Below are 11,639 nucleotides of genomic sequence, written 5' to 3' on the forward strand. Positions count from 1 at the left end.
GATTCAGAAACTTCAAATAATAATAATAATAATGAGGGAGAGGGGGATATGAGGGAAGGCAGTCGTCGGCGTTGTCCGCACTCCCCTCCTCAAGTAATCCGCATGGTCTGGAATCTCAGAGGTAAGCATCTCCCTGTGGTTCTACAGCATAGGTTGAAATAAGAAAAAAAAAATCTGAAACTATGAACAGGAAAACGTAGAGGCCGCCGAGCAGAGATATTTTAAAAACTCTAAACGTTCCCAAAGAGCAGAAACAGGTAGCAGCCTGAATTATAGTCCTGTGCGGCAAAGTCTTCCGAGCGCCGAAACCTATGGATTACGAAAAACAAAGCGTCTACGATTCAGTGTGTCACGGCTCGACGGTCCCAGGAAAACGGTTCGACCACATAAAATAGCACGAAACTGTATCCTGCAGGGAAGGAAGGGATGCATTTAAGGGAACGAGGAAAATGGCGTGTAGTACAATTACCTCAAACAGCTATTCGCCTGACGCTAATTTTATCCAAGCCAAGCAGAAATAAAAGGAGGGAAATCGCCTGACACCCTGACGCTAATTTTATTCAAGCCAAGCAGAAATGAAAGGAGGAAAAGTGCACTCCTCGCGGAACGCAGGGCGGGCGAGGGAGGGGAAAGGGAGTGCGGGGAGACGAGCAAGGAAAGGGAAAGAGAAACTTTCCAGGACCCCAGATAAATAAATAAATGATCCATTTAGGATAAGCGTCGCTGTAGATCGGCAGCCAACATTTTGAACGCTTGCCCTGTACACGGATTGATTTTTTTTCCCCCCCTTTCTTTTCTTCTCCGGCAGCATTCCCCCAGCAGATGGATTTTTGCTACTGCAGATCAGCAGAGGGTGTCAGATCTTTCAGAGTGCACCAGGCTGGAACGAACGGAGCCTCTTAGCAACTCTTTTTCTCCTCCCCACCGTTCTCTCATCCTCTCCCCACCCCTCACTCACACACTCTCCCCCTCCCCTCCCCAAGCTGGGGGATCCAGAAAGCAGAAGGGGAGAAGAGCCGGAAGAGAGGGGAGCCCGGAGAAGGGACTGAAAGGAGCCGGAGGGGGCCCGGGGAGAGCATGGACGGCCAAGAAACGCAGAGATTGCGGAAATTTTGCAGCACCATTGGCTCGGAGGAGAGTCCTGAGGTCGGGAAGTGATTTCAGCACCGACGGGGGCTGGAAAGCATCTACAGGAGCCTAGGAGAAACCTCATCGCAGCAGCAGAGGAGGAGGCAGCAGCAGCATCTTTAGCAGCAGCAGCAGAGGAGGAGGCAGCAGCAGCATCTTTAGCAGCAGCAGCAGAGGAGGAGGCAGCAGCATCATCAGCAGCAGCAGCAGCAGCCGAAACCCTGCTTTGTAACAGAAAAGGCAAGGTCAGTCCGAGGCATAGTCATGCCCAGGCAGCTCAGCCCGCTTGCGTCTCTAACATGTACTTGCTTCTAATTACTAGCATTGTTTCCCTTCCCGATCCGGTCAGGCTTTGATTTTTTTTTCTTCTTCTTCTCCTTTGATGGTTTTCCAGGGGGTGACGGAGGGGGGGGATTTTGGGGGTCCACTTTTCGTCGTGCCTCGCCCTGCGTGCCTGTGGATATAATTACTGACTGGCGTCTGGGCCGTTGCAGTGCGAAAGTTGGGGGGGGGGGGGAGGGAGGAAAACAGTCCACCCCCCCCAAACCTTTATTTTTATTTTTTTAAATAATTTTTTCTCGGGTTCGGACGTTTCGAGCGGTGAACGAACTTGAACGGTCTCCGAGGTGAACAGGATGGTCGCTGTTACTTTGTGATGAGATCGGGGATGAATCGCTCGGTTTAAAGATGCTGCTTTGGATTCTGTTGCTGGAGACGTCTCTTTGTTTTGCCGCTGGAAACGTTACAGGGGACGTTTGCAGAGAGAAGATCTGCTCCTGCAACGAGGTCGAGGGGGATCTGCACGTAGACTGCGAGAAGAAGGGTTTCACGAGCCTGCAGCGTTTCACCGCCCCGGCCTCGCAGTTCTACCACCTCTTCCTGCACGGAAACTCCCTCACGCGCCTCTTCCCCAATGAGTTCGCCAACTTCTACAACGCCGTCAGCCTGCACATGGAAAACAACGGCCTGCACGAAATCGTGCCGGGGGCCTTCCTGGGGCTGCAGCTGGTGAAACGCCTGCACATCAACAACAACAAGATCAAGTCCTTCCGAAAGCAGACGTTCCTGGGGCTGGACGACTTGGAGTACCTCCAGGCCGACTTCAACTTGCTGCGGGACATCGACCCGGGGGCCTTTCGGGATCTGAACAAGCTGGAGGTGCTCATCCTCAACGACAACCTCATCAGCACCCTGCCGGCCAACGTCTTCCAGCACGTGCCCATCACCCACCTGGACCTGCGGGGCAACCGCCTCAAGACCCTGCCTTACGAGGAGGTGCTGGAGCAGATCCCGGGCATCGCCGAGATCCTGCTGGAGGACAACCCGTGGGACTGCACCTGCGACCTGCTGGCCCTGAAGGAATGGCTGGAGGGCCTCCCCAAGAACGCCCTCCTGGGCCGGGTGGTCTGCGAGGCGCCCACCAGGCTGCAGGGCCGGGACCTGAACGAGACCTCGGAGCCGGACCTGTGCCCCTGGAAGAGCCGCGTCGACTCCAGCCTGGCGGCGCCGCCCGCTCAGGACGACACCTGTGAGCCGGGTCCGCTGCCCTCGCCCGCCGGCGGAGGAGGTGCCAAGGTGCCCGCCGGCGGAGGAGGGACCAAGGTGCCAGGCAGCTGGAAGATCAAAGGGCGGCCCACCGCCAGCCCGCCGCCCGCCAGGGCCCGGGCCCGAGACCAGGCCCGAGACCAGGCCCGAGTCCGTGCGCAGGCCCAGGACCAGGCCCGAGCCCCTGCCCAGGCCCAGGACCGGACCCAGGACCAGGCCCGAGCCCCTGCCCGGGCCCAGGCCCAGGACCGGGCCCAGGACCAGGCCCGAGCCCCTGCCCAGGCCCAGGACCAGGCCCGAGCCCAGGCCCAGGACCGGGCCCGAGCCCCTGCCCAGGCCCGGGACCAGGCCCACGACCAGACCCAGGCTCAGGACCGGTCGGGCGCCCCCCGGGACCCCTGCCCCGGCACCTGCGGCTGCGACCGGATCCCCGGGGCGGGCCTGCGGGTCAACTGCAACGACCGCAACGTGAGCAGCCTGGCCGACCTGAAGCCCAGGCCCGCCGACGCGCAGGAGCTGTTCCTGCGGGACAACCGCCTCCACAGCGTCCGGAGGGCCCACCTGGCCGACTACCGCCACCTGCACCTCCTGGACCTGGGCAACAACAACATCGCCACGGTGGAGAACCACACGTTCCGCGGCCTGGCCGACCTCCGCTGGCTCTACCTGGACAGCAACTACCTGGACAGCCTGTCCCGGGAGAAGTTCGCCGGCCTGCAGAACCTGGAGTACCTCAACGTGGAGTTCAACGGCATCCAGCTGATCCTGCCGGGCACCTTCCACGCCATGCCCAAGCTGCGGATCCTCATCCTCAACAACAACCTGCTCCGCTCCCTGCCCGCCGACGTCTTCGCCGGCGTGTCTCTGGCCAAGCTGAGCCTCCACAACAACTACTTCGGGTTCCTGCCCGTGGCCGGGGTCCTGGACCAGCTGACGTCCATCATCCAGATCGACCTGCACGGCAACCCCTGGGAGTGCTCCTGCCCCATCGTGCCTTTCAAGCAGTGGGCGGAGCGGCTGGGGCCCGAAGTGGTCCTCAGCGACCTCAAGTGCGAGTCCCCCGAGGCCTTTTTCCGGGAGGACTTCATGGTCCTCGCCAACGACGCCATGTGCCCGCAGCTCTACGCCAGGGCCTCGCCCACCCTGGCCCCACGTGGGAAAAACAGCACGGGCCCGGCCGAGGCGGCCACGCACGCCAACTCCTACCTGGAGACCAGCCGGGTGTCCATCTCGGTCCTGGTGCCGGGCCTGCTGCTGGTCTTCGTCACCTCGGCCTTCACCGTGGTCGGCATGCTCGTCTTCATCCTGAGGAACCGAAAGCGCTCCAAGCGCAGGGACGCCAACTCCTCCGCCTCCGAAATCAATTCCTTACAGACGGTCTGCGACTCTTCCTACTGGCACAACGGACCCTACGCGGCGGACGGAGCCCACAGGGTTTATGACTGCGGGTCGCACTCCCTGTCGGACTGAGGGCCGGGGAGGGGGAGGAGGTCGGGGCGGGGGGGGGGGAGAGCCACTCGGAACCTCGGGCGCCGAACGGAACGCAGCGCGCTGGCCCGGGCGTTCGAGGCTCCTCTGCCCGGCCTCTCGAGGCTCTGCCCGGGCGTTTGAGGCGCTCCCCGGGCGCTGGAGGAACTGCCCGGGCGTTCGAGGCTCTGCCCGGGCGTTCGAGGCTCCTCTGCCCGGCCGTTCGAGGCTCTGCCCGGGCGTTCGAGGCGCTCCCCGGGCGCTGGAGGAACTGCCCGGGCGTTCGAGGCTCTGCCCCTGCGTTCGAGGCTCTGCCCCTGCGTTCGAGGCTCTGAGCCGGGCGTTCGAGGCTCTGCCCCTGCGTTCGAGGCTCTGCCCCTGCGTTCGAGGCTCTGAGCCGGGCGTTCGAGGGTCTGCCCGGGCGTTCGAGGCTCTGCCCGGCCGTTCGAGGCTCTGACCCTGCGTTCGAGGCTCTGCCCCTGCGTTCGAGGCTCTGAGCCGGGCGTTCGAGGCTCTGCCCGGGCGTTCGAGGCTCTTCCCGGGCGTTCGAGGCTCTCCCCGGGCGTTCGAGGCCCTCCCCGTGCGCTGGTGGAACTGCCCGGGCGTTCGAGGCTCTGCCCGGGCGTTTGAGGCGTTCCCCGTGCTCTGGAGGGAACTGCCCGGGCGTTCGAGGCTCTGCCCGGGCGTTCGAGGCTCCTCTGCCCGGCCGTTCGAGGCTTTGCCCGGGCGTTCGAGGCGCTCCCCGGGCGCTGGAGGAACTGCCCGGGCGTTCGAGGCTCTGCCCCTGCGTTCGAGGCGCTCCCCGTGCGCTGGAGGAACTACCCGGGCGTTCGAGGCTATGCCCGGGCGTTCGAGGCTCTGCCCGGCCGTTCGAGGCGCTCCCCGTGCGCTGAAGGAACTACCCGGGCATTCGAGGCTCTGCCCGGGCGTTTGAGGCGCTCCCCGTGCGCTGGTGGAACTGCCCGGGCGTTCGAGGCTCTGCCCGGGCGTTTGAGGCGTTCCCCGTGCTCTGGAGGGAACTGCCCGGGCGTTCGAGGCTCTGCCCGGGCGTTCGAGGCTCCTCTGCCCGGCCGTTCGAGGCTTTGCCCGGGCGTTCGAGGTGCTCCCCGGGCGCTGGAGGAACTGCCCGGGCGTTCGAGGCTCTGCCCCTGCGTTCGAGGCGCTCCCCGTGCGCTGGAGGAACTACCCGGGCGTTCGAGGCTATGCCCGGGCGTTCGAGGCTCTGCCCGGCCGTTCGAGGCGCTCCCCGTGCGCTGGAGGAACTACCCGGGCGTTCGAGGCTCTGCCCGGGCGTTTGAGGCTCTAAGCCGGGCGTTCGAGGCGCTCCCCGGGCGCTGGAGAAACTGCCCGGGCGTTCGAGGCTCTGAGCCGGGCGTTCGAGGCTCTCCCCGGCCGTTCGAGGCTCTGCCCCCGGACGTTCGAGGCTCTGCCCCGGCCGTTCGAGGCTCTGCCCCCGGGCGTTCGAGGCTCCTCCCGTGCGTTCGAGGCTCTCCCCGTGCGCTCCTCCGCGCTGGCCCCCGTCTCTCCAGGACAGAGCCGACAGAGCGATAGGGTGCGGAGCCTCTTGACCAGACCCGGCTACCTTCCTGGGAGGCAGGAGGCCTCCCCTAGCCCTTCATCCTTCACCCCATCCCCAAGCCAGAAGGCGGCGGAGCGGCCCGATGGAGGCCTCTTCCCTCTGAACCCCTAAACGAGTGGGAGAAAGGGACAGACAGACAGACAGACAGACAGACAGAAAAAGAGAGCGAACGAGCCAGCCAGGAGCCAGTCCTAGGGCTTCCATGAGCCACCGACCCCGGAGAGCGGGCCCCTTCCCCTTCCCCCCGCCTCCCCACTTAGCCAAACTTTTATAGGGCGAAGGATTGCTGCTGTTCCCTATACATATTCTCTATAAATATATACATATTTCCGTCTATATAGATAGATATCTATTTTTCCCCTGTGGATGAGCCCCGTGCGGAGGGGGACGCGGAGTAGGCCTCCCTGTTGACCGTTCAGGAAGGAAAGTTGCACGAAGGCATGAATGTAATGTAAATAAATGACTCCGATTTCCAAAAAAAAAAAAAAAAAAGTGCTGCATGGCTCGCATGGATACCACGCATCCGGACGCTCCCCCCACCTCTTCCCTCTCTACCGGAGATCGTGTCTCATTCACCGACCATCAACCCTCCCTAACCGATAAAGTCCCATCGTGTCAAACTTTCTAGAAACACAATACAGCATAATCAAAAAGTGCCAATCTCCATCTTCCTGTGATCGATAGGCAGTTCAGAGCTTTTAATGTCGGGGGGGGGGGAACAAAATGTAAGAAAAAATAATTTAAAGACATTTGCATGGATAGTCACTAGTCCATTTTATGAGTTTCAAAAGAAATCTCTGTTGGCAAGATTTTCTCCGGTTGATTTTTAACGGTTGTTGGGGGCGGGAGTGGTGGGGGGGGGGGTCGGGGGCGGGAAGGATTATTTTTCTATTCATGTCCAACAATGCCTTTCATCTGAATGTAAACTTAGTAACCTTGATTTCTATTCAGTGTAAACATTCGAGAAATAATAATTCCAGGGCAGTTAAGCATGAACGGTTAATGTCACTCCAGTGCTTAGGCTGCGATCTTAATGGTAGAAATTCTGTGCTGTTGTACATCTCGCTATAAAGGAGAAAAATAGAACCGAGGAAGCAAGTGAAACTTACTAATTCTATCTGAGGATTTTATATTGGCATATTTTTTCAGTATTAAAGTGAAACTGTTTTCAACTCTGGGTCCTTACATTTTTCCAGCTTCATTTTGGGAAGTAGATGATTTGTCTGGGGTTAGAAGGGAGGGGTGGGTTGGGGTGGGGGGGTGAGAAGAGAAGCCCTTCTCTCTTTATAATGAGGTTCTTCTACGCTCTTTTCTTTTGGTACTTACCCTTTGTGTCATCCCTTTCAAACCCACCCCTCCCCACTCCCCATAATGCAAATTACAGACCTTCTTTCACCTCCCCCTGCCCCCCCCCACCAATGCGGCAGTGAATCCCTTTATTAATACTGGAAATCCCTCGCTGCTGCTTCTGCTGGTGCTGCACACACTGCAGATATATTAGGGATGTTAGTGGAAATCTGATTTAATTGACTCTGTCTAGATCGGTCTCATTAAACGGAGTCGAAATTTCATTGGTCAGCACTCCCAACCGCCACGCAGTCCTAATGACTGGCAGTCGAGATGCTGCTGGCAATTTGACTCCAACATCTGCTAGAAATGGTAAAACTAATTAATGAAGGGAATCCCTCTCCCTCCGACTTAGCCCCCTTCCTCATGCCTTGCTTGATGGACCTTGTTTCTAAAATCAAATGCCGCTGACCCCTTTAAAAGGGGCTTTCTTGGTTATCATCTGGATCGCAGGTGTACTCTCCCGGCACCTCCAGAAAACCCTCTTGAAATCAATGTTGCTTCTGTAGCTCAGTGGAAAAAAATGAACATTATATATTTACGCCGTTTCAGGCTGTCTTTCCTCTTGTACGGGACTAGCAATACTTCACACCTGAGCTGGACCTGCATTTGAACAAATTATCCACCCTGAGAAGTAGAATGAGGAAAGGGGGCTGAGTACAGCTACAGGTATGCAAATGGGGTACAAGCTAAGTCATCTATTCAAGACCAAAATGCTGCAGCTGGATTGCCTCCTCCATCTCCAGGAGGGTCTTTTTTCCCAAACCAGGGCCTGCATTCTCTTTGTCTGATGCTTTTTGCAGTAAAATGTTTCCTTCTACAGACCTCGGCTGCTTCCAGAGGCCACCAACCATTTTCCACTTTGATCTTCTTGGGGATGGATTGGTCAATTTGCCAAAACATTCCATTAAAGTGAAAGGCTGGTGATTTCTTCTGCTCCTTCAGTGACATGTTTATAAGACCATCCGGTCCGTCTACTGAACTTGCGGCTGGCCTACTTCTATGAAAGTCCAGGTTTTCGTCACCTCTCCAAACCTTTAGAAAATATCGTGGCTTTAAGAGTCTAGAGAAATGACACCAAAGACAAAAAAGTAATAAATTAGAAAACTGGGTAGCTAAAAGGTACTTGATGATAAAGGATCTAATACAGAAATTACATTCCAATGGGGAAGTGTTAGTTGAGACCAGTTTCGGGATTCTCCCCCAAAAAGTCCAAAAATGACAATGGAGTTTTCTTCATTCAAGGTATAGTGCAGTCTGGAGTTTAGGAGGAAAAGTAATTCCTCTTACTCATGTATTTACTTGAACTCACTTGATGTATATCCAAGACACTGGTTTTCTGTAAAATGGTAGGCTGTTGTAATACCCTGAGGAGGCTTTCCCAGTTAACAAATCAACCTTTCTGAATCGGTCACCTCTATACCAGCAGTATTTGTTCAAAATGATTCATTCTTAAAATGCTTATGTTCAGGGAAAAAGAATGTGATCTAGAACCATAGAAACCTTAGTTATTTCTCCCATACTGTTCTAAGACAGTACATTAAATTACGAGAACAGTGATTAATCTATCTATATCAATTTATGAATGGTAGATGTTCAGACGTTCAGAGACAATGAAACTAATCCCGCCAATATTGTTCCTAATTAGATTGGTATCATCAGTGTTTTATTAAAAAATAAATGGGATTATATGAGCAAAATACACATGTATTCAAGGACATTAAATTAATCAAATATTTATTATGTATCAAATATTTTATTCAATTTGATAGAGCCTCACCGTCATAATATATACTACAGTATATAATAATAGTACAGTATATATAATGCTTTAGCTCACCATAGTTTACATTTCAGTTGTCTCCAGTATTTTTAACTAGAAAGGATCTATATAACTATAGATGTCACCTCCTGTATTTGAAGTATGTTGCTTCCAGTTGAATCACTCTTCAATTCATCAGAAATTTCAGTAGTGCCAGATGGAAAGAGAGGAAGGAGTGGAGATCTTGTTTAGTTCTATAGCTTTAAACGAGGTGAATCCTGTGCTAATGCTTTAGCTAGAATTTAAATTGCTACCAAAGGAATTTATGATTTAATTTATTATTAGCTTGTTTAGCAGAAGGCAGAAGATGCTGATTTAGCAGTCGTGTAAGAAAACATCTGCATTTAGAAAGGATAGATGGACTTCATATTATATGTGATTATTTAGAATTGTCCTGCAGTTTTATGTGTTTTTAAAATTGTACTGGGGACTGCAGAGTAATCATTAATGCTTTTCTAGTCGAGTAGAAAGGTCAGTGAATTTGTGGGGAAAATGAGCCTCTTAAATATTTGATGGAATGTTTAAATCTGGTGGTTCCAAAATGGCCTTCTACCAGCTCATGCTGAAATACACGGGGTATTTTTTGGGGGTTTTTGGGGGTTTTTTTTCCTTAAATATGTGTTTGATGACAATGTGATGATGGTATTTGTTAAGCGCTTACTATGTGCAAAGTTGAGAAATGACATATTTGCTTAACGGTTTAATTACAGCATTTAGATCAGTTAGTACTATTCTAGTTTTGTCCTATGACAGAATATGAATATCATTCAATCAGTGGTATCTACCGAGTGTTTACTGTGTGCAGAGCACTGTATTCAGCAATATTCAGTACAGTATTCAGTACAATACAGCAGAGTTGGAAACCACATTTCCCTGCCCACAATCATCTTACGTTCTAGGGAATGTGACCTTTGACTATGATATAAATAATTCCAAAGTATTTATTTCGTTCAATTCTTATTTTATATTAACCCATGCATTATATTTATTTAAAATATAATGCTGTAGCCATAAGTTATCTTAATGTAGTATTGACATATAAATTAGATTGGGCTAGACAGATTTGTGATCATTACTGATAAAAAGTGATTTATACTGCTCCTCCATCTAATCTTTTAATGTTCAGTTATTTACCTAGATGAATGCCCACTCCAAGCTGGTGATTTTTCTAAGTTTCCAGCAATTTGAGGAAATCCCATTTCATTATACCTTAATTCTAAGGTTTTTAAAGTATTCATCGTTGTGTGAGGAGTCAATCCTGGCTTCACGATTACACTTTTAAAGAGTCCTTATAAATAATGGCTCATCAATTCTTTTATTGGCAATTAAATAGGTGTCTTGGATATCAAACTAACCTCAGTAGTCATTTGCGTCACCTATGAACTACACCCGCTCATGGTGTAGTTACTATCACGCTCAAGGTCTTAGGCCAGTTCTTTGTTAACAATGATAATGATAACCATGACAATTTTATTTACTAGACATATCTATGTTTTAGGGTAGATAAAAGCATGGTCAGATTAGACAATGGTAGTCACATGGTAGTCACCATCCACGACGTAGGGAACGTGGATTATTTATCTGGATTTTCAGTTCATGTTGGGCAGAATGTGTTAGCTTTCCCTCCCTTAGTTTACTTATTTGCTAAGTGTTAATCTAATGAATCACATAATCCTACTTCTAAAGATGATATTAAACTAGGAGTGTTTGAATGCGAATTCCACCTCTGGTGTTGGACAGGCCTTTATATCTTAGGTAACATCCTCTAGGGAATGTAGAGGATAATATTTCCTTTCTAATTTTACAGGGGTGCTAAATGATGAATTAATGTTGGCTCTAAATTAGCAAATTATCCTTAAAATTAATTTTCCCCAAAATACATCAATTACCTAAATGTTTTAGGAGAAAGGAAGTATATTTGGAGACCTGAATTCTCTAGGTCATTTATTACTAATAACCTAGCAAAATAGCTGTAAAGTTAATCGTTTAGCAGTAGTTTTCTTGTGAGGTCGGAATTCCAAATAAGACCAAGATTGGCATGTGATTTTAGCTTTGAGCAAAAAAGCAGGGTCACAGTCAAATTAGATGGTAGATACTAAATGATTTATTTCTTGGATTTCCAGAGTTTTACCTTTTTTAAACTTCTTAAATTTTTCCAGTTTTTCCATGGAGAATATAATAATAATAATAATAATAATAATAATAATAATAATAATACGCTGGGGAGATTACAAGGTGATCAGGTTGTCCCACGGGGGGCTCACAGTCTTAATCCCCATTTTACAGACAAGGTAACCGAGGGCCAGAGAAGTTAAGTGACTTGCCCAAAGTCACACAGCTCATAAGTGGTGGAGCCGGCATTATAACCCATGACCTCTGACTCCAAAGCCCATGCTCTTTCCACTGAGCCACACTGCTTCTCTATATGTGGTTAATGCTGCTACATTTGTTTAAATTTCATGCTTTAGAAAACAGAAGTGTTTCAGTATGATAAATCTGTAATTCAGTGACAGCCCTATGAATATTGCGAGGATGGGAGCAACAAAAAATTCAGGGGCAACATTGGACAATTGTAGTCCAGGGGCTGAAGACCTAGCCAGCCTGGATCCTCGGGCACATTTTCATAGCTCCTCCTTTCCATTTCCTGTCTTTAAAGACATGAGGCCAGCAGGGACAGATATTGAGCAGCGGCACAATGATGGAGGATCTCTACATAAATCTGGTGAAAATTGAAACATACCCTCCCTAGGA

The 11,639-nt window shown here is 51.5% G+C and overlaps 1 protein-coding gene across 2 annotated transcripts; it reads left to right on the forward strand.

The window, feature by feature from the left end:
- Nucleotides 1-1,720: 1,720 nt before the first annotated feature.
- On the forward strand, nt 1,721-4,164 carry SLITRK1 (SLIT and NTRK like family member 1). Of its 2 annotated transcripts, XM_038759267.1 has the most exons (3): nt 1,721-2,827; nt 2,986-3,028; nt 3,063-4,164. In XM_038759267.1, exons 1-3 carry the CDS (start codon nt 1,816-1,818, stop codon nt 4,141-4,143), a joined length of 2,136 nt encoding a protein of 711 aa, XP_038615195.1. In that variant the 5' UTR covers nt 1,721-1,815; the 3' UTR covers nt 4,144-4,164. The 2 variants fall into 2 exon arrangements, with proteins under 2 accessions (XP_038615195.1, XP_038615197.1); XM_038759269.1 differs by lacking the exon at nt 2,986-3,028 and having other exon boundaries at nt 1,721-2,793; nt 3,040-4,164.
- Nucleotides 4,165-11,639: the final 7,475 nt, after the last annotated feature.

The sequence above is a fragment of the Tachyglossus aculeatus genome, chromosome 17 (assembly GCF_015852505.1).
Source record: "Tachyglossus aculeatus isolate mTacAcu1 chromosome 17, mTacAcu1.pri, whole genome shotgun sequence".
Classification (NCBI taxonomy): Eukaryota; Metazoa; Chordata; class Mammalia; order Monotremata; family Tachyglossidae; genus Tachyglossus; species Tachyglossus aculeatus.